Source organism: Corvus brachyrhynchos, unplaced genomic scaffold (genome assembly GCF_000691975.1).
Source record: "Corvus brachyrhynchos isolate BGI_N302 unplaced genomic scaffold, ASM69197v1 scaffold86, whole genome shotgun sequence".
NCBI classification, from domain to species: domain Eukaryota; kingdom Metazoa; phylum Chordata; class Aves; order Passeriformes; family Corvidae; genus Corvus; species Corvus brachyrhynchos.
The window spans coordinates 673,636-696,149 of record NW_008238647.1 but is presented as its reverse complement, the minus strand read 5'-3'; the positions used below and the strand labels follow the sequence as shown (position 1 = coordinate 696,149).

At 36.1% G+C, this 22,514-nt stretch overlaps 1 protein-coding gene across 3 annotated transcripts in view; it reads left to right on the top strand.

Annotated features, from left to right (window-relative positions):
• Positions 1–22,514, top strand: part of DYNC2H1 (dynein cytoplasmic 2 heavy chain 1) — a 155,050-nt gene that overhangs the window by 116,708 nt on the left and 15,828 nt on the right. For 2 of the 3 annotated variants that reach the window (XM_017737642.1, XM_008636292.2), the window contains exons 83-85: positions 603–719; positions 7,959–8,168; positions 11,051–11,140. In XM_017737642.1, the coding sequence (XP_017593131.1) occupies positions 603–719; positions 7,959–8,168; positions 11,051–11,140 (417 nt within the window). Of the gene's footprint in view, positions 1–602; positions 720–7,958; positions 8,169–11,050; positions 11,141–22,514 lie in introns of those variants that run through there. The other variant, XM_017737644.1, reaches the window with a different exon arrangement.

Genomic DNA, 22,514 nt, shown 5'->3' with positions numbered 1-22,514 from the left:
TACCAGGGTTGCTAACAATAAAAGGCAGTTGGACCTAATGAATTAAAATCTCCCCTTCTTTCTGGAAGGTTTGTAGTTATTCTTTTAATTTCTTGCTTTCTTTATTTAATAAGTATGCATTTAAATAGTTTGAGGTAGCATGAATGTGTAAATAAGAGATCTTGGTCAGATCAGAATGAATTTCCTATAGTTGTCTTGAGTTTTGATGCCTGATAATTACTGTATGTATTTAGTAACATATTTTGGGGGTTTGTTTCCAAAGGCAGAGCTCGAGTTTTGTATCTAAATTTTGTGGAAAATAGGCTTTTTAATTAATTATGCACCTCATTAGTTTTTAAATTATAATTGAACAAAGACAATTACTGGGATAAGAAAAATATGTAGGGGGGTTTTTGTAGCTTAATATGAATGAGGTTCCAGTATGTTTGGACTTGAATATGGATATTGTTTGTGTTTTGATCAGATCATGATCAGTAATTAAGTATGCAGGAAAGGATAGTTTATAGATAAATTGAAGAGTATTTGCTAGTGTATCACATTTTTGTACTAAAAGAAGTTTGTTTATCCTTCTTCAAGAGTGTATTTGTATTCTCATCACTCAGGTGATTTCACAGCTTCGGATCCTGAGTAGGTCAGTAACTGCTGGCTGCAAATTTGACAGAGAAATATGGTCTACAGAACTTTCTCCTGTTCTCAACCTATGGAAGAAACTTAATCAGGTAGGAATGTACCTAATTTGAAAAGACAACTTTTTTTCCTCGTAACTACATTAAAAATATAATCTAAGGAATTATCTTGAGTATTGAAACATAAGAAGAGAAAAAGTAAATGAAATGTATTTGAGGTGGGAAGTATAATGTTAGGTGCATAATTAGCTATGAAGTCTGTATGTGGTATAACAGGCTGTACTTTTTGTCTCTCCATATGGGTGAGACCACACTCAAAACATGAAACTAACATCCTTTATGTGTTTCCAAGAAAAGTACTAATGTACTTTAGATTTTAATTTAGTCTCTGCATTTATCTAATACTCACAAGGCAGTGTTTAATGATTTTAAATATAATGAAGTTTTTTCTTTATACTGTTGAAATATGGTATTAGCTTTAAACTGAGGTTCATTAAAATCCCTTCTTCACTATCCAGTATCACTCCCTTTATATTCCTTTGTTGGTCTAGCTTGGTTCAGTTTGGTGGTGTTTCTTAATACATATTGTAAAGCTTGGTTTCCAACCATTGAATTCTTATTGCAGGCACCCATTAAGTGTGATGTGTGTGAATGAAGACACTACACATACTTAGGAAGGATCTCTCCCACCTCATGCTAGGTGCTCACCTAGACATTTGGCTGTTACTTTGTCTCCTCAATGATTAAGTAATAGATCAGAGACATTGTGACCTAAAACTATGTCTTGTACACAGCAACACTGTACTGGGAAAAACCTTTCCCTTACTCAAATAACCACATACAAGGAAGTGACATGAGGTACACACTTGAATTTGCCATTACATTTTGGAATATCTCATTAAATTCTCATCTAATCCATCCTAAGTGTATGATACATCATGTTTATGTGTCAAAATAGTCTTCCAGTACTAAATAGCTTCATGTTGAAATCTGTGGCCTCTGAACATGGACCTCTGTTAACCAGGTCTGTGATCCTGTAAGAAAAAGTATATTTCAGTGTGACACCTTCCGTTATCTCTTACTGACTAGAGTTAAACATACCTCTAGGCCTGTAAATCTTCTTTGAAAGAGCACAGATGAAACTATTACATATACATACACAAATAAGCAGAAAAATAGAGATTTTGATTGTAGTGTTTGGAAGATGGGTAAATTAGGCCAGTTTTAAACAGTAAAACAAATCTGCACTACATTAGTATTCATTAACAGCACACGTTGCTAATGGCTAGTTCTTTGTAATTGTTAGTTATTAGCAGTGCAAATTCAAAGTTCATATTCTTTAAAACTTGGGTCGTAAATTAGCTGTGAGCATGCAGTACCATGAAGCTGAAGCCACATAGCTGGTACTGGTGGCTGAGGTTCTTGATAGTCTTAGTTACCTACATGGAGGTAATCAAGATTACCTGAGAGCTCTTTGACAAGGGAAGCTGGACCTGATGCAGGCCTCTTCTTTCACCCCTACCATTGGCCTCAAATCTGAGATCTCCTTTCATATGATTTTTTAGCTCTTTACCTCAGTTCCTGATCTACAGGCTGGGTGACACTTAGGTGGGGTTATTTTTCAGGCTGTAGCAGGTACCTTTATTGTGTCACTTAGAATCTTTTCTTTGCTGCGTAATTGCATTGCCTCTTGTCTAAGAGCACAAGTAGCCTTGCCAGTTCTTAATTGTGCCCTTTCTAAATGGCCATTACATGACCAGCAGGTTGTTGTTCATAGTTCTGAGGCCTCTCTTTTCAAACTGTGCTCATACTTTCAAGACCTTTGCTATTTTCCCATACTATCCCAAGCTTTACATAATAATAGGAGATACCTGGTGCTGAATTCCACTTTACACAGCAAGCTCTTGTAACAAGCTGGTAACACATCTAGAAGGCCAGTACTGCCAGCCTTGCACAGTAAGCATAAGACCTGGTTAGCATGACCTATTCCTAGCTAGAGCAATTTCATTTTTCACAGAATCACTGGGTACAGAAATTTTGTATATTGTTTGCAAAGCTCCTCTCCTGTGAGAACAGCCTGAAAGAGTTGGAGTTATTTGCTGGGAGAAGAGAAGGCATTGGGGAGATGTTGTGCCCTTCCAGTAAGAGAGCTGGAGAGGGATGTGTTACAAGGGCGTGTAGGTTTTTTGGAATGACTTCAAACTGAAAGCAGGTGGCTTTAGATTAGATATTAGGAAATTCTTTCCTGAGACGGTTGTGAGACTCTGGGACAGGGTTCCCAGAGAACTGGCAGATACGCCATCCCTGAAATACTCCAAACCAGGTTAAATGGGGCTTTGAGCAGCCTGGTCTGTGGAAGGTGTCCCTACCTGTCCAGGAGGGTTGGAACTAGATGATCTTTAAGATCCCTTTCAACCCAAACCATTCAATGATTCTGTATTATCTTGAAGTTTCTTTGATTTTCTAAAGTCTTTATGCTATAAGTAGATAATGAAATTAATCTTTTGAATAGATCCTTTAGAACAGGATGGCTTCTGATATTTTATAGGGTTTTTTTTGTGGGGGGGACACTTTCTTGAGTGTTTCAGAAAATTTAAATAATAATATTCTTTATCAAAATTAGTTTTCATAGTCTGTTCAACCAGTAATTGCTTTAAGCTTTGAAAAAGCCTAGGGATCTTTAATATTTCACAGACATTGCATACAGTTCTACATTCTCATTCTAGATTGATAGCTCAATGAAGGCATCGTCTTTGTTTGCAGAATTTATAAAGACCTGGAAATTGGAATGAAGAAGATTGTTGAATTGCTGCTTAAGTTAACAATCATAAATTATTTTATTTATGCATGAATGGGCAGAGAACATGAAACTAAAACTGTTTCCCAGATATGAAGAAGTAAAATAAAAAAAAGTATTCCTGAAGTCTGTAAAAAAAAAAAATTATTCCAGAGGCAGAAAGACACTCAGAAGTTTGTTAATATGTAGACAAAGATTAAGTATATTTTAAACATTTTTATTCCTGTGTTGAGTATGTTAGTCAAGGATTAATTAAAAAAGGATTATCTTATAAATACCTTGAAAATAGTCGTTGTATATCTATGTACTGATAATGCTGAAATTCACCAAAATTTACCACTTGACATAGGTATGTCGTGTAGAATTTATGCCTCTATGATTGATCACAATCTCTTAGCATGGCTGTATTTTTGTCTCTGCACTCTTAATGAAACTCCCAAGCCAACTAAGCCTGATCCACACAGAAGCACCAGGAGGAAGTGGTAAGGAAAACTAGTGAGCAATTCCCTGCAGGTGGGAGAAGGATGCACCCATTTTCTGACCTCATCTGTTGTTTGGGGAGTTTTGCTGCCTTGCAGGGGTTCAGCTGTGGGACGTTGTGGAAAGACTGCCAAGGCTTGTCTGGCCCTCAGACTATGACTCCTTGGAGCTTTTCTACGTAGACTCCAGTCAACTGCCAGGTGTAGTGTGGAGCATATGAAGCTCCAAGGGATCTTGGCTGGAGACTGGATGCAGTCTCCAGGTCTGGGCAACCTGCTGTAGCTTTGAGCACCTGAAAATCTCCAGAGGTTCCTTCCAACCTCAGCTGTTTTGTGGTTATGTGAATAGGAGTAATTTTTGTTCAGTTTTCAGAGCTTATCACATTCTCTGTGGCCAAACAGCAAAAATGGCAGATATACTTTGGAAAGTTTAGCTTTTTTCATTTTAGACATTTTGAAATGGGAAATAATCCTTATACATTAATATGGTAGTGAGGACTTATTTGTTGTTACTTTTTCAGAAATGTTTCTGAAAATTTTTCAGGGAAAAAAAAAAAATTTCCTCTCAGGCCACACATGTTGCAAAACCCTGATAAATGTTACTACAAGATATCCTGAAATTGTTGAGCTGGGAAGTTTATTATTCTTTATCTATAACAATAGAATCATGGCAGCTGCCTCTCCTTCGTCCACTATTTATTAGTCCAGCCAGAATTCAGACTGAAATTTTAAGTTGAATTTTACTCTAAATGAAATAGATACTCAAAACGTGCTTCATATCAATGTGCACCTGTGTCGAAACTACACAAGGAAACTTCTCCTTTTATTGAGCTGTTCTGAACTAATACAGAATGTCGTGACATTTTCGCCTACATTAGCCTCATTTGAAAACATACATTTTAATTCTTGCCATTTAAAAACACCCTTGTAATGAATACTGTCCTAAAACTGCTTTTACAGTGTTTTGTGGCATGATTTGATAACAGCTTAACACTCATCAAATTAATTAAACTCTCATGAACCTGCCATTTAGTTAGAAAAAATCACATACTCATACGTTCAGTATTAGTTTGCATGAAAGACTTGTTGCGCTATAAAATAAAGTCTTCACCGAATAAGTTGTCAAATGTCACCCAAATTTAAAAAACCCTTCCTTAATGTGGAAGGGTGTTTGCAAGGGCTGGGCCCTTGAGTTAATCAGTTAATTCAGCCAGTCTCTGTCCTGGTGTCCGTTCTCTTCCCACACAGCCTTCTGCCCTGACAGAGCGTGGCTGAGCACCTGTGTAAGCATTCATTGTCACATAACTGGATCAGCTGGAAGTCACTGTCCTGTGGAACTCAAGCATCACCCCTCATGCAATAGTTGTCAGAGAAGCACAAAAGTATAAGGACGCAGCGAGAGTGCATAAATGTTTCATCATGTCCAAATGGCGCTCTCTCATGAGGAGAGAGAGAGAGAGAGGAATCGGTGCTATATTTTCATTGTAAGGTGGTTGCATTTTCTGCCTTGTTTCAGAAAATCCCCTTACCAGCTCCATGAAAGTTAGAAGGCCCACCCATAATTTCAGCAGCAACTCCTTCAAAATTGTTAGCTGAATGTATGATCATTAATTATTGTGTGTTCTGTGTCTTATGTTTGTAAATTGTAACTCATTGTTTTCATAAAGTTGCATAATGATGCAAGAAAATTGTCATTGTAGAATCATAGAATCAGAGAATATTCTGAATTTGTATGGAACCACAAGGATCTTTGAAGTCCTACTCTTGGCACTGTACAGAACAGCCCCAAGAATCACACCATGTGCCTGGTACCTCATTATCTACCTCAGCTTTAAAAAAAACCCAGGGTTTTTTCCATGAAGGAAAATCAGTGAAACAGAAATATAGGGTCATTCTTCATTGTATTTTCAACAATGAAAAGCCTGTAAAACACAGTGAGAGGCTAATATCTGAAAGAATAGGCAGAGAGACTCAAAGGAGGAGGCAAAATAGGTACATCAAAAGGGCAGTAGAGATTTCTAAAACCCATCACCACAACCAAAATAGAATTTTGAATAAAATGCAGAACTAATAGAGGTATATGAGTTTATTTTCATTTCTTACATTTCTGAGGAGGCAGTTTTCAAAACACACTGGAGTTTGCAAAAGCTTGAGTTTAAGAAGGTAACAAAGTCAACCTCTGGGACAGTTTAGGTAAGACTATATGAGATGTTACATTGTACTAAGATAGCAACACATACAGAAATGAAAGAGGGAAAGTCATCAAAGTCTCAAAATACACCTGATTAATATTGGTAGCATAATACAGTATTGAATATTAAAGATTAGAATCTATCTTCAGTTTCTTATGATTAGGAAAAGCACTCAGTACTTTAGCAGTTCTTCGTCTTAATTCCCAAGCAGGTCATGAGCATACACATATTTTAAAAGCTGATGTGAGTTATATACATAATGGATTTTAAGGGAATGTAATAGGACATTAAATGTATAAGCTGATATTGGTATTCATGTTTAATTTTCCTATGGAAAAGACAGATGGGTTGTTTCAACAAATTCTCTGGGGAAAGCATTAGAAAGAGTGATGAAATGAATATGCAATTCACAGGAGACTGTTATGTAAAGGACAATATTGAGGAACTTAGATGACTTCTCTTTCAATAAGCTTTTGTGAATTTGAAAGTGTCAAAGATTGAGCAAAGCCTCCAAAGTGCAGTGTCTTGGGTTTTTCTTTATTTTGTGCAATTAAATACCTCAATAAGAAATTATCAACTAGTTTATGGTAGTTTTATATTACAGTTTACATATACTCAGCAGATTATGGTCTTAGAAAAACTGATGTGGAACTGGTACTGTAATTTTTGAAAGCATGCAAACAAAAAATACAAAGCATAACAATTGTAAATACTATATGCTTCTTACACTTTGATCAGTAACTTTGTTGTATACCTTTTTAACAATGTTTGAAGACTTTATTCTTCATTTTTCTGTTGGTCAGTCATAAGCCAAAGTATTGCTCATTCATTTAGCTTCTCTCATATTTTAGCTTTGTAGCTGAGTGCAGTATGAGCCTGAAATTAAAAATGTAAAAGTTCTGACAAACATGTAGTGCCTGGGAAAGATTATAGAGGTAAATATCTTCTGTGTTCTGGAAAGCGAGATGCCATGTGACAATTCAGAAATGCATTTAACCTGAAAAATAATCAAAACTACTTGTTATTTTAAGACTACATACTTCAGAGAAAGTAGAATCTGATTTTATCTTTATACTAAATTACTAGAAATTGAAATAGCAAAACATTTTTCCCTATAGGCTAGGATTTACTTTTTATATTTATGCCTTATAGAATTTTCCAATAAAGTTTTTAATTCTATAACTGGAATTCATTGCAGCATCTTGTCACATGTCAGGTTGACAGTTTCCAAACACATGCTAAACTGTATTTATGTAATAAGCTGCATATGAATTAAGATTTGCAAAATTACACCATCTCTTGAAATTATTGAATAAATTTGAATTTTCAGTGGCTTTAATGGAAGGGAAGTAAGTATTAAAAATGGCAATGTGAGAGCAGAAGTATCTCTCAGAGCCTGAGTTACTCAAGATTTATGCATAAAATTATATATATTTTGTATTTATTCTGTTTAATTTAATTCCATGTTGAAGCAGTCTCACAAAGCAAGTACTGGCAGCATAGTTTACAGTACCCAGAAAATCTTGTTGTGCTGAGTACACCACTGCTTTTTTACATTGGCACATTGACACAAATACTAAAAGCAGTGATTCAGCTAAGTGAAGATTTTTCAGCAATTCAAGTACTTTTGAAGTAACTGGGTAGACAGGCTTGTCTCAGAAGAGTGGTGCTTTTATTGAAGATGTCACAGACAGTACTGAAAGTATCATTATACTTTTAATCCATGTCAGAAAAGGGTTGATACCGTCACTACTTCTAAAGCTAACGAGGTCATATGAGGTATTATGAATTAAACAAACAATATGTTGTACAACAGCAGAGTTTCCCTGAGTTTATTAACTGAGTATCACGTGTTCTTTCTTAGAATTCTAACCTGATCCATCAAAAGGTGTCTCCTCCTGCAGAACAACAAGGATCTCCAGTCTTATCATTCATTACTCTGGAGCAATTCAATGCCATTCGCCTTGTGCAGAGTGTCCATCAGTCACTTGCTTCTTTAAGTAAGGTCATCAGAGGTACCTCACTACTGAGCTCTGAAGTACAAAGACTAGCAAGTGCTCTGTTAAACCAGAAGGTAAGTCATTTTGTAATAAATATACATTGTAATAAGCATTGAAAAACCCAAGGAAACTAAACTAATTCTGACACATATTTTCATGTTACTATTTGTTCTAAGTTTTTTTATTGATAAAGACTCTAAAATGGAGTTCTTTAAAGATAGAAACCTAAAGCAAAATCTTTTTTTTTTCCAGAATTTTTTTCAGAATTTTTTTTTTGTTTGCAGAAGCTTCTGAATGTATTACTCTCTTATCAAGTTTTCTCTTACAGACAAATGCAGTAAGGTTAGAAGCTGTGGAATACTATTTGAATTTTAAATAGCAAGTCATGCTAGATAAGTCAAATATATTAGCCAGTAGAACATGTAAATCTGTCCCTTTACTTAGTTTTTACATTTTCTTAAAATTTAAGTTGTAATAACAATTCTCTTTGCATTTATTCAGTATGGAGTATTGCCATACTACACCAGACAAGCTCTGCCTATCATACCAGCCTATCATCTCACCCTGTATTCTTGATGTAGAAGAAAAGCAGTCAGAATTTGTACATGTACTTTCTCCATGTTTTTTGGCATTAAACTGGACACGTTTATAATCTGGTATAATTAGTGACAGCAAGTTTACATGCTCTATCATTAATAGCTAGATAATTGGATTACAAAGATAGTCAAGCATTGATGTGACATGAAACTCTGGTTTTGTTTCACCTCCAGCAACTCATAAATTCTGTCGATGCTAATGCATAGATAGTGAGATTGCTTCTTCAATGAATGATAATTCCTGTTAGCATCCTGTTTATCTTCATGTGAAGAACAAGTACTGTTAAAAAGATTGTTATGCATTTATTGATATATCAAATTCTAATCAAAATAATAAATAAATTTGTTGTCTTTCTAGATTCACAAGACAGCATTTGTTAGCAAATTTGCTGTACAATTAGAATAAATTCATGTTTTCATGTTAGCAATCTCATCGCCTTTTAAACACGTTTTGACTGTGTGGTAGAAACTGGTGCTAAGTCCAAGTCATAGTGAATGAAAGTGATACATGTAATGGCCATTCTTTAGTTCCTACAGTTATATTTCTTGTTACTGAGCAAGAGAGCATGGCTTGCTTGTGTGCTTAAGCTGCACGCTTCAATTGGAACCGGCAGCAGCGGTGAAGCTGATGGCTACCACAGAAAGTTTCTTAAAAATTCTATGCATTTTAACCTCTCACAAGTATCAGTTCAGTGCTTCCTGATGTATTGACCAGTGCTTCTGTCATTTCATCTGCTTACTTACCCACTTTCCTTGACACGGATCACTGCACTGGATTGTGACCATATAGCATTTTTTTCAGCAGCCTTCCAGAGAGCCTAGTGCCACATTCGTGGCATGGCAGCTAAGCCTCACTATATTTATCATCAAAAAAGTGATTTGCTTCATGTATTTTCTATACACTCTTCTTAAGTGTTTTCATGTGTTATGTAGCAAAGGACTATTTTTCAAAACCTGTATTTTAAACCCACTAAGATTGTAGTTCTTTTAAGATTATAGCACCTGAAGAAACTGCTGGATTACTAACAGAAATGTGAAATTCAATAAATGTATGACTTACAAAGGTTTCAGCAATGTGCTGTATTTGTGTAAAATTGGTATGTTAGCCCCATACTAGCCACTGTGAAGAAAATTAACTCCATCCCAGCCAAAATGAGCATAAGTACATCTGAGATACACTTACATAATAACAATTAGCTAAGCTATTTGTTTAAAGTAATTTAGAGTGATATATTAGCAACATTAGGCAAATGCCTTTTAAGTGATATATTGATGAATTGATGAGCTGTCTTTAAATGCATATCAAGTAGAAGAGGCTGCAAAAATGCCAGGTTTCAAATAAAAAATAAGTTTCAAAAAATCCTAATTAGGACGACTCCCCCCAGTGCAGTTAACTATGCTTTGTTAATTATCTCATTTGTGCTCTAGTTTATTCAATCCATTTGTAGTTACTATCCTCAAATCTAGTTATGTTCTGGTTTTTATCTATAAAAGGTAAACATAGAGTATTTACTTTGAAAGATACCTTTTTTTACAAACTTCTATGATCAGATTTTGAATACGTGTTTAATACATATGCTATTAGAATGGAAACTTCCTGGAAAATGCAGCTGTAAATATTAAACAGTATAAACTGTTTTTTCTGCTCAGCATCTTCAGTAGTGTGCAATATTCCACAGGTACTGTTTCACATCAATTTTCTTTCTCATAAGTAGGAGAATCTTGCAGTCACTTTCACTGTGGTTTAGATTCCTGTGGACTAGGTAAAGTTAATGTTCCTATCCTTATTTTTAAGGAGGAAATTTAACAGATGCTCTTTTAAGCCTTTCTTTTTGAAGTCAGTGAAAAAACTTGTACAGGGAAGTCTTGCAGGATGTTTTTTCTCGGGTGTTGCTCTGCAAAAACTGGAAGGTGATGAGAAAATAATTATTCAGAGGAATTGTACCAGATTGTCTTCACCACACAGCCACACAACTGCGTGTTCAAGACTGAGGAGGCTGCAGCAAAGGAGTGGGAAACTGTGGTTGCAGTTGAAAGATGGCATTGTGATTTTCCAATAAATAGTTGTCTTAGGCCTTTTGGAAGTCTTTGTGGAACCAACTGATGTTTCCTTATTGAGTAGCAGAGGTTCTTGCAAGTTCTCCATCAGAACTGTGTCTGGGCCATACAAAGAATTAGTGGGAATATGACCTTTCTGTTCCTGATTGTATGTTCTTGATCATTATGTTACTAGTATTGCCCTTTTCCTTTATAGATGTATTTGATCTCCAGATTATTAATTTCATTCAAGTTTCTGGCTTAAAATGTAATGATGATGGATTTGAAATGTATACTTTCAGTAAATACATATTTTATTTCAGTGTCCTGTCACATGGCAAAGCAAGTGGGAAGGTCCAGAAGATCCTTTGCAATATCTCAGAAGTCTTGTAGCTCGAGCACTTGCCATACAGGTAATTTCAGAGTCATTTACCTCAGCATGCTGGTGTTCAGTGACACAGTGTATTATGTAAATTCCACTGCAGTAGACCTCTACAAACACAGGTCCCAAAGAGTTTTAGATATGTGAAAATGCATGTAAAAATATGAAGATCAAGGAGTAACGTGATAATATGGTTAGTTACTTCACAATTGGTTTATATGTTAGATTTTAGTCATTAATCTTTATTGTGAACTGTGGGGAAAAAAGACTTTTTTTACCCAGATGAAATTTTGCATCTAAGTCAAGACATACTCTTTAATCTGGTAGGGAGATGCCTATCAAGATGTAAGTGAAGCATTTCTAATAAAGGTAATGTAGAAATTCATAGATGACTAGTCTTCGAAGAAAAAAATGAAAACATCTGCATTCTCCAGGTTTAGAAGGGGCTATAAGAGAGCGTGCAGGGTCTGACAATAGCCCTGTCTGTCCATAGTCTGACAGTGAAGAGGGTAAATTTTAGTTTAGGTAAATCTATATATATTTTGATTGTCAGAAGTGTTGTATGTAAGATAATACGCAGAAAAAATAAAAGTAATTTATCTAAATTAATTAATATTTAAGGAAACAGATTCCTTATCTATGTTGGATACATAGAGAGAAAACTGTGAAAACCTTCAAGAAAGGAAGACTACTTTAGGAAGGACAGATCTTTGTTATGTCCTGGCAATAAATAGAAAGCTGTTGGTTTTGATCTTGATTAACACATCTTGTCAAATGGGATAGCAAGATTCCCGTCAATATTAGTGTTGACTGTCAGATTCAGAAGAAACATTTGAAGGGCATGTGACTTCTAGGCATTACTTTTCTAAAGAAACTGTCAAACAGATGTTTCCAAAGTATTGATAAGATTCTTGTTAGGCAAACAATTTCTTTTGGCTAATGCTTATTTTTTCTTTATCCTTTTCTTCAAAAAAGGCTTAAAGTATAAACAAGAAAAAAATATAAATATGTATAGCAACAAGTGATAATGCATGTTCAAATGTTATTTCGTCATACAGCTGGAGTTGAACTTAGTCTCATCTGTCTTTTTGCTGACTACTAAAGCCTTTAGTGTTAAAAAAGCATCATTTGTGGTGAGTCAGCATGTTCGTAAGCTTCAAGAGTACTTTACTGTTTGCAACTTCTCCTTTCATTTGGTTGTGACCAAACTGCATGGAATTTTCCTTACTTACATGATTTATTTTTAATGGAAGTCTGAGATTAGAGTTCAAGCTTCTGTGTGTAGTGCACCTCCCATACAAAGTGACAATGCAGAGGTAACAGGATGAAATTAGTGTTAATAGTAATAGATGATTTTCAACCACACATATTCCAAAAGTTTTTATTTCCATCTATTACTCCACTCAGCTATTGACAAATGTGCTGCATTATATTTGCTGCATTACCATGATAGTAATCTTCCTTTCTCATTGCTCAAACTGCTGACAAAATGGTACATTTGGATTAGTCATTTTTATGAAAGTTATTATGAAAGAATCAGTTATTCATTGTAAGAGAGAGAAAGATTATTAAGGCATAGCTTTCCTGTAGATACTTAACTGTGTCCTTAAGCAGTAAATTATGTTAAATTTTTTATTAGTGATAACAGTCACTGGTTGTCTCATTTTATTTCTTTAATGGCAAATATGTAATATAGTTGTGTTTGGAGCAATTCTTAATAATACAGTATCAGTCTGCTTTGCCTCTCAAGCTTCTAGTCAAATCACATCTGAAATACAATTTCTATATTTTTTGGTGTATATTATTAGAAAAATGTTGATTATTTCTAGTTATGCATTTCAGTTGAATCATCTTTGTCCATAAATGTGATTCCAAATCATGATTATGCCCATTACACCTTTCTGATTAGTCTTGATCATTTTTAATTAACTTTTCTTTTTTGTGACTTTTCATTATTGATTTTATAAATGTAATTAATCACTAGTTAATTCTAGGTTTAGTGTTCAAAAATTCAATAAAGGCTTCAATAAAGATATTTCATAACTCTGAAAATTATCTTCAGATTTATTTTTCAATAAATGCCATATTTTGGATTAGTTTAGTTTTATATGACCAACTTTATAAGCTTTTTTTTTTATAGTTACTCTTATCTCCCTCTGTTTCATTGACTATAAGATATTGACTTACTGTTTGAGACAGGTTTGATTTAGGCATTTTTGAAGAGGAAATAGGAGATATTGAAAGATCAAAGTTGTATTGAAGGATTATATTTCCTAAGGATGCAGTAAGTCTCTACCTAGGTTATTAGTTAAAGGCTGCCTTGTCAAGAGGTTTGCTGCCAGTGCAGAAAACAGTAAAAGTAACTGCAACAAGCATTTAATGGGGATGGGGAGGAACACAAAATACAGGCCAGATGGTAAAATATTTATAGCAGAATTTCTAGAAGTGTAAAGATGTTCTGAGAGCATTATACAACAACAGGCAGAAAAACAACAGGTGTTGCATTTTTCAGGTCTGAATTGACTCAGTAAAAAGGAAAATAAAAAAAACCCAAACCTGCCTATTGAAAGTGTGAAGAAATTTGTATTTGTATATGCAAAATGCAGTAGAGGCATGCATTGCTGTGTACTATTAGTTATGGCGATAGACCTGATGTAAATAGGTGACTTCTTCCCATGTGCAAGTTCTGATATTTGGATGGTAGCTTTTGCTTTAAATTGAAACAAAAGATATGTATTGAACATTCTTCTAAGATGGAGTTCTGAATACTTTCAATAAGCAGTGCTGACACTGAACTTTATAATTTTGTGTTTCAGCTTGTCTGTCTACAGTGACGTATTTGCTACTGACATTAAGATATGAAATGTATGAATTATCATGGATCATTGTATAAGTTTTAATGCTTGGTCCTTACACTGTCAGTTTCCTCATGATGGCACCCTAAATGTTTTCTGTGGTTTCCTTCTCTCATGGTTCACGATCATAGCTCAGCAATAATGCACATCAGTATAAGGGTATTAAGTGCATCCCAGTCTCTAGATAAGTGTCTTCTCATGGCTGTGGATACCAGCAGGAGAGAAAGAGAAAGAGGAGACTCACAACTGCAGCTGTTAAGAGGTGAAACAGCAGCCCAGGCAAATGTCAGCTGAACAGAAACCTTGAAAAAATATTTCAGGTCAACAGATTGGAAATTAATTTTTGTTTCCACAAGAACTAAATAAAGAGCTTAATTTCACCTCTTCAAAAAAGAACCCCAAACCCTTCTTATTCCAAAAAGATCTTTTATTTCATTCTTTTGGACTCTGCTGGTTTTATGTCATTTACAAAACCAGTTCTTCCTTAGGATGATTGTTTGGTCAGAGAGCTGCTAAAAGTCTTGCAGCATACATTCTGTCCTCAGAATCATAAGCACCAATTTCAGAGTTCTAATCAAGGAAATGTTATAAACACTGAAAGTCTTTAGTTGCATAATTTATGAAAGGTTTTGTTGAAAATGTGCATTTATCTATAAAGTACTCCTAGTATATAAAGAAGTTAAATTTCATATTTTTCAAGAGACTTATATTTATTTTCTGAGATGCTGGTCTCTTGTCCCTTTCCATCCTGAGTAAAATCTAAGGTAGTAATAGTTAACTTCAATACCAATTTGAGCACCTAGTATAAGATTTTTGCTGTTTTAATGGTCTTTCAGTATTTGAGAAAGAATGACTTTGTTCCTGTTTTGGAACCGTAGTCCTCTATTTCAACAATTAGGCCCCCAGAAAGGTGGATTGGACACCCAAGTTATATGAGGTTTGAACTCTTGGAAATTGCCTGCTGAATATACTGGAAAACCTTCTGGGAATAGGAAACACAGGATTTCTTCATCATATCCTAGGCATCTAGGCAGAGATACTAAATTTTCATTCACTGATAACAGGCAGAAAGTCTGCTCTTAGTAAACCAAGGGAATTGAGTCCTCTCAATTTTCACCAGGCTAAAGAACTCATACAATTCTTGTAAAAATCCAGAATTGTCATGCTCAGTCCCCCTATTCATCCACTGGGGTACTCCATAATAAGGCCTATCCCAATTCAAGTAATCACACTTAGTTTCCAGAGTGTTTTCTAATACATTGCCTTAGCAGAGTCTGCAGCAGGGACAATAGCTTAATGGTTTGTCTTTTACAGTTTTAGGAGAGGCTGATTCAGATGGATTAGTTTTGCTTGTTCCCCACTGTAGTGGTTTGGCCCAAAATACTCATTACTGTTTATCTTCTGTGAGATAAGAATAAGGAGAAATGCAAAGCAGGCACCAAACTTGAAAGAATATAAAGAAGTTTATTAACAGACCTAAAAGAGGGAAAAAAAAATTATACCACCTTCAGAGGGACTATGCTTGCTAACCTATGACACCCACCTTGTCATTGTTCCTCTCATGGCTGTCTATGTGAACAGCTGTTACCTAGGTATCTGTACAGTGCAGATTTAGTATTCTAATATTAAAGCACAAAAATTCATAAAAGTAATGTGGTTTAAATCCACCCATTCCATTATCTTAGTTCAAATTTCCACTGTATTCTGAAGAATTAGCATTTTTCTGCTGCTTTTCTTGGCTTCTTCTCTTTAGCTATCATGAATATCAAAACAAAAATACAACTACAGCCTAACATTATCTGCTAAGGAACTGATCCTTAATTGGCTCCCTCAGTTCTCATCACGTTGCAGCATGATTTCATTCTGTTCAGAGTTTATCAGCCAGGATATGTCTTTCAAGACCTTATATCTAAGTGATAACTGTTTGGTAAAATTTGGAAATATGCAGGTACTACTAAAAAAAAATGTTTTGTTTGTCTCTAATATGCAAATTTGAAGCTCTTAGCAGCTGTTTTATCATGTCACTCTTAATCACTGTCTCAGTGAGATTGCACTGATGAAGTCATGGCTGATACGGAGTGGTAGTGCTTTGTAAAGATGCACCATCTGAATAAGGGACCACACAGAATGTGAGATCTAAGTTTTGGACATGGATGGGTAATAGGAGTTGTCCACTGAAATAAGATCTCATTTCTAAGGAAATTAAAGCAGAAGCTGAAGCAATTTTTGTGCTTAAAGAGATTGTGTACTCTTGTCACTTACAGAAAGCTGTGTTCATGCATTGGTAAAGTTTCCCCTCCAGGCTCTTCACCATCTTCTCAGCCCTCCTTGGGACACTCTAATAACTTAATATCTGTCGTAAATTGTGATGCCCAAAACTGAACATCACTTTTTTTTCATAGTGAAATGTTTATTTTCCTCCAAAATACAGTGGGTTTTAACACTAAATCTGCAAACTATGCTATTTCAAATGTAAATAATTTTGGTTGCCAATGAGCAAGATTTACGTCAAGTTTTGGAAAAACATTGTGCCTTTTGCACAAAAAACCTGGAAAAATGGTTTTTAAACAGCAGCATTGGAAAATGGAAAATACTGCTACCTGCATTTCTTTTGGTTTTCTTGTGAGCTTTTGAAACCTATTCCCAGTGAGGTTTAGATGCTCTGTTAAACTGAGGCATCTGCAAATTATGGGCTTTTCAATAAATATCAGGCTTAACTGTTGTGAAATGTAATCTGTTTCAACAGAATTCAGCTGCTGTTCATTAAACTCTTGAAATTTTAAGCATGTTTTGTGAGAATGGCTGTTCTGTTGAAATTGTAAAATACTACCTTGTAAGCAGAAGTTTGAGCAGCACCCCTTATCACACCACTAACCAGGTGTTTAGCTCTTTGATTATAAAATATTTATTGCAGGAGATAATTACTCATAAAAAGATTTTTGTAAATGTTGAGTAAAAGAAGAAGAACCCAGGTCATTGTCTCTACAGACATTGTGTCTGAGAAATTACCATATTTTAAAGAAAATGATCTTCTTTCCTAACCTAGGTTTAAATTTAAAAAAACTAGATTTAGTATTTTTTCTATGGATGAAAGATAGTATTTATATACTTAGTAAATTACAAAAAGCTGTACTATATATTTTATAAGATTTAAAACTGTAGTTGATATACTTTATTTAAACGAATAAAATAATCATCATTCATTGATTTTTCTCTTTAAGCTATGAAATACATTTTCACAATACAGAAAGAAATCTGAAAAGATGCAATGATAAAATAGTAATAAATTTTATGCATTCAATCTATCAAAATTAAAAGTGTAGATTGCTCTGTTTCTAATAGCTTGTTTTTCACTGTATCTCTATCATGGACAGAGCTGTCTGCAAAAGAGAAAGCAGAGTAAAATGGATAGTCTTGTCTGACAAAAGCTCAAGCAGAAAAGGTTAATTTTAGTATAAGGGGTAGAAAATGATGTTATTATCATTCACATGTGAACATGAGTCCTTATGTTATTCTGTCAAAGACTGGTAATTTTAAATTCCATCTATTAATGAATGAGAAGGCTGCAGCACATGCTAATGCACCAATTTGTAGGTTCATCCTGTCAATCTGCTTTGCTTTTTGTAGACAACTTAGAATCAGAGAGAGGTTTGGGTTGGAAGGGACCTTAAAGACCATCTTGTTCCAACCCCCTGGCATAGGCAGGGACGCCTTCCAGTAGATCAGGTTGCTCAGAACCCCATCCAACCTGGCCTTGAACACTTCCAGGGATGGGGCATCCACAACTTCTGTGAGCAACCTGTTCCAATACCTTACCCACCCTCACAGGAAAGAATTTATTCCCTAATATCTAATCTAAATCTACCCTCTTTCAGTCTGAAGCCATTTGCCCTGGTCCTGTCACTACATGCCCTTGTAAATAGTCTCTTTCCGTCTTTCTTGTAGGGCTCCCATCAGGTGCTAGAAGGTTGCAGTTAGGTCATCCTTAAGCCTTCTCTTTTCCAGGCTGAAAAATCCCAACTCTCTCAGCCTTTCCTCATAGGAGAGATACTCCAGCCCTCTGATCATCCTGGTGTCCCTCCTCTGGACTCTCTTCAACAGGCCTGTGTCCTTCCTCTGCAGGGGACCCCAGAGCTGGACACATGTCTTGGTTTGAGACAAATTGGAGGAGTTCATCCGAAATGAACGTTCTCTGATCGAGGGCAGATTTCAGCAGCCCCTACCCCTCCAGGTTCGGGAAAGAAATTCTTTGGAGGAAAGTAAAAAATAAACCTGTTTATTAACAAGAAAAGTGCACACAAGCATGGAAAAAGAATAATGTTAGATAATAAAACCTCTCACTGTGGAGAAAACCTGGTAAATGCAGAGTCCTTTGTAGGTGTGGCTCTGCCCTCTCCAGAGCTGGGGTTCGGCATGGGCCCCATGGTGTAGGGCCTCCTGGGAATGATGTTCCACACCGGAACAGAACAGTCCCAAGAAAAATTCTTGCCAAAGGAGGCAAGCAGCTCAGCTAGCAGGCTAGCTAAAAAGCAAAGTTTTAACTCTCAGTCTCTCTCCCGAGAAGAGGAGCTGAGAGCTGGCTAAAAGCAGGAAGGTGCTTCCTCCGCTCTGCCGCAGGAACGCAGGGGAGTGTGTGTGTCCTTGAGCACAAACCCGCTCTGAAAAATTCGCCTGGCTTCTCTCCTCCCTCTCCTGAGAAACAGCTTAAAGACACAGGAAGGCACAGGATTCATGTCTGGCATAGGGCAGATGATAGGGAATACAGTAGCATGCAGTCCCCCAGGACATTGCAGCACTGCAGGTGGGGTCTCACCAGAGCAGAGCAGAGGGGCAGAATCCCCTCCCTGGCCCTGCTGCCCACGCTGATTTGGATGCAGCCCAGGACACCTCTGGCTTTCTGGGCTGTCAGTGCACACTGACAATTCATGTCCAGCCTCTCATCTACCAGCACCCCCAAGTCCTTTTCAGCAGGGCTGCTCTCCATCTGCTCATCCCCAGCCTGTCTTGATACTGGGCGATGCCCCACATAGGTGCAGCAGCTTGTAGTTGGCCATGTTAAACCTCAAGAGATTCCAATGTCCCCAGTTCTCAAGCCCAGGTTCCTCTGGATGGCATCCCATCCTTCAGGTGTGTCAACAGCACCACTCAGCTTGGTGTCATCAGCAAATTCGCTGAGGGTGCACTTGATCCCTTCATCTGTGTCATTAACGAAGATACTAATTAACGCTGGTCCCAGTATGGACCCCTGGGGGCCACTACTTGTCAGTGATGTCCATTGGGACTCTGAGTCATTGATCACCACCCTCTGGATGTGACCATCCAACCAATTTTTTATCCATCTCACAATCTACCCATCAAATCCATCTCTCTCCAGTTTAGAGACAAGTATGTTGTGAGGGACCATGTCAAAGGCTTTACAGAAATCCAGATAGATGGCCCATACATCCAGATCTGTAGGTCTTGCCTTGTCCACTGCTGTAGTCACGCCATGATAAAAGGCCACTAGATTGGTCAGGCAGATTGCCCTTGTTTAGAGTAACTTGCTCTTCTGATCACTACTATATTGACAGAAATATTCTGTCTACTAATAATAAACAATCTATTCAAAATCTTTTATTGTTTTATTTATAAATCTGATGTCATAGTTAGCAGTGCATACATAGAAATAAATTACTTAGAGTAATAATACAGCTTTGTAACTAAAACGTAGGTGTGATTGTGGCTCTTTTTTAACTTCTAGATGGTTTGCTGGGAGCTGGGTTGGTGTAACAGTTTGCAAAATGTTTCATCTCCTGTTTTGAGCTTTTAATTGGTCAAAATCAATGGTAAGATGCTGTAACTATTTCTCAAATATCATTAGCAGATATGTATTTTATAAAAAAGCCCATTTTTAAATAGAAACACTTTTCCATTTCACAAGCAAGCACCATCCCTAATTAGCAATCTTTTTGGCCTTTCTTTGGGGGAAGGCAGAAATGTAGCTGCATATTGACCTATCTCTCTCTGAAGGAGATGCCATATTACCGAATTGGAAATTATAGCATAGTTTCATATTGTATTCCTTTGCAAATATATTAAAAAATATTTAAAATTTCAGAGTCTTTTAACTTCGAAGGCTGACATCTCAAATTTAGTTTGTGAAGGAAAAGAGTCATACGAATAATTCTTGACTAAACCGTTCTTTATCTATTGTGTGTGCAGTTGTTCTACTCTTGAGATTTTACAGTCAAATAAAGCAATCAGTTCAGGATGCAAGTGCACTCAACAGTTCTGTAAACAGACATAACTGCGTTTTAAAACTGAAGTCAACAGAAAGGCATTCAGATTTGGGGTTTTGTTTGTTTTGTTGTTTGATTTTTTCCTTAGTAGAGTTATTTTTGGTGTGGTCTTTATCTCTAAATGTTCAGCAAGGTACATAATTGAAGAAAAAAGAAACCAAACCATGAGTCAAAATAGAAGAGTTGTTAAGAGTGATGGGAAGCTTAGATCCTTATTTAAGGTGTGTAAGTGATGCTTAAAGACGGTAAGGATAAATACCCTCCTGCTCTATAATGTTTCCCAGTGTGTTCAACTGAGTGCTATAAATAGCAACTAAATTAAAATGTGTGCTCCTACGTGGAGGAGAATGTGCAAAAGCATATTGATGTATTGGTAATTCCACACAGTCACTCTGAACTAAGAGAGTTATGATCCAGTGAGAAATTTGTTCTCTACATCTGAACTTGAGTTTCAAAATTCATGTCATGTTTGTACTGTTGCACAGTGTTGTATGTGCTTTTCCTTATACATACAGTGTGTTTTCCTATAGGTTTTCTATCACTAACATTTTCACTATTATTTCTAACATTTCATTATCCCATGCAATAAATTAAGCAAGTGAAAATACCTATACATCAGTCAAAATGCAGTAAATAATTTAGGACTAAACCAAATATTGTTCATTCTTCAGATACGTAGGTTACGAAGCTATGAAAAGGATTTATTCTGTCATGTGTATTCGTGTAATATATTATCACACTGAGAAAGTACAAAGTAATGATTTGAATATATCAACAGAAGAATCTATCAAATAAAAAACCAGTAAGATATTACTAGAATAATAAAACTGAAACCAATATGTATATCCAAACATACCATGGAAATGCAGAATTCCTAATGACCTTACTAAAGGTCAAAGAGAGTTGTTATTTCTTCTACACTTTTGAGGCCGCATCTGAAACCCTTGTCCAGTTTTTGGCTGTGAATTTGAAAAACATTACCCAGATGGTCCAGAGAGGTTTGTGGAGATATATGGTTTGTAGAGATTTCTTTGGAGATACACAGAGCTAGAGTAGACAATGCTCTGAGCAACCTAAATTGATATTGAATTTGGCACGACTCTGAATTGCAATTGGATTGGATGCCAAAATGTTTAATTTTATGAATAAATTTTTTCTATAATGGAAGTAATTTAAAAACTAAAGTTATTATATCTGAAAAAAATAAAAACTAATTTAAAAATACAACAAAAAAATAGTGTGCTGTTTAACAAAAGTGTTTAACAAAAATTCGCTTTCAGGTTTAATAAAAGGTTTTATGAACTTCAGGGAGCTGATATGCTGCACTTGAGGTACCTTTATGCTAACTGGCTTGGCTTTACAGTGTAGGAGCAAACAACAATACATAGCAGCTTACTGCACCAATTAAAAAAAAACTTAATTATAGTCTGTGTCTACACAAAATTCTCCTTTGCTGAACAAACTATTTGATAGTCTGAGCATTAATCCCATGTTGGAGTGTTCTCTTTAATGGAATGTAAGCAGCTTTAGCATGAGCCAGCATGGTGTGCCAAGATGCCATGTCACAGGCATGGCCATGACATCGTGTAGTTCCTTGGTTTACATGGGGTTGCATCAGCCACTGTTGCCATTCTGTGATCTCTTTTTTTCATGTTGAAAAAACCAGATTTCCTTCTTTACCTTTTAATTGTGGTATCTTTTGGGTATTTTGGGATATGGACCCCCCACAGAGTTAAACAATTTCTGATTAGACTGCTTTAGTATGTTTGATTAACATTCCATACTTACCTGAGAGTTAGGTTAAGCCTTAATAGTTACTAATATGGTAGGGTTCTGTGACACAGGCATGGGTGACAGATTTTCTTTCTGTTTCGGGAGCCTTAAAAGAGGATGTTAACAAGAAATAAATGACTAGTAAACAAGGGGAAAAAAATGGAGAGAGACTGCTGACTGCTGTTCAAGGGGTCATTGTTTCAGAAGAGGAACAAGGACTGTGAGGGAGATGCTTAGTGGAAAATATGTATCTCATGGGGTGTTACCAAGGAAAACGAGCCATAGCAAAGTACGCAGTTCTCTGTTGGCTCTCTTTATTGTAACACAGCCTTCAGGCTGGTACTGTAAAACAAATTACTGCACTGCATCCCATCATTACTAGTGGCTTATATATTGAGTATTCTTTACCCCTGTTTAGTCACACCAGCACCATCACAGTATAGATTTCAGCATCCCTGGGGCAGGAGAGAAGAGGAGAGGAGAGGAGAGGAGAGGAGAG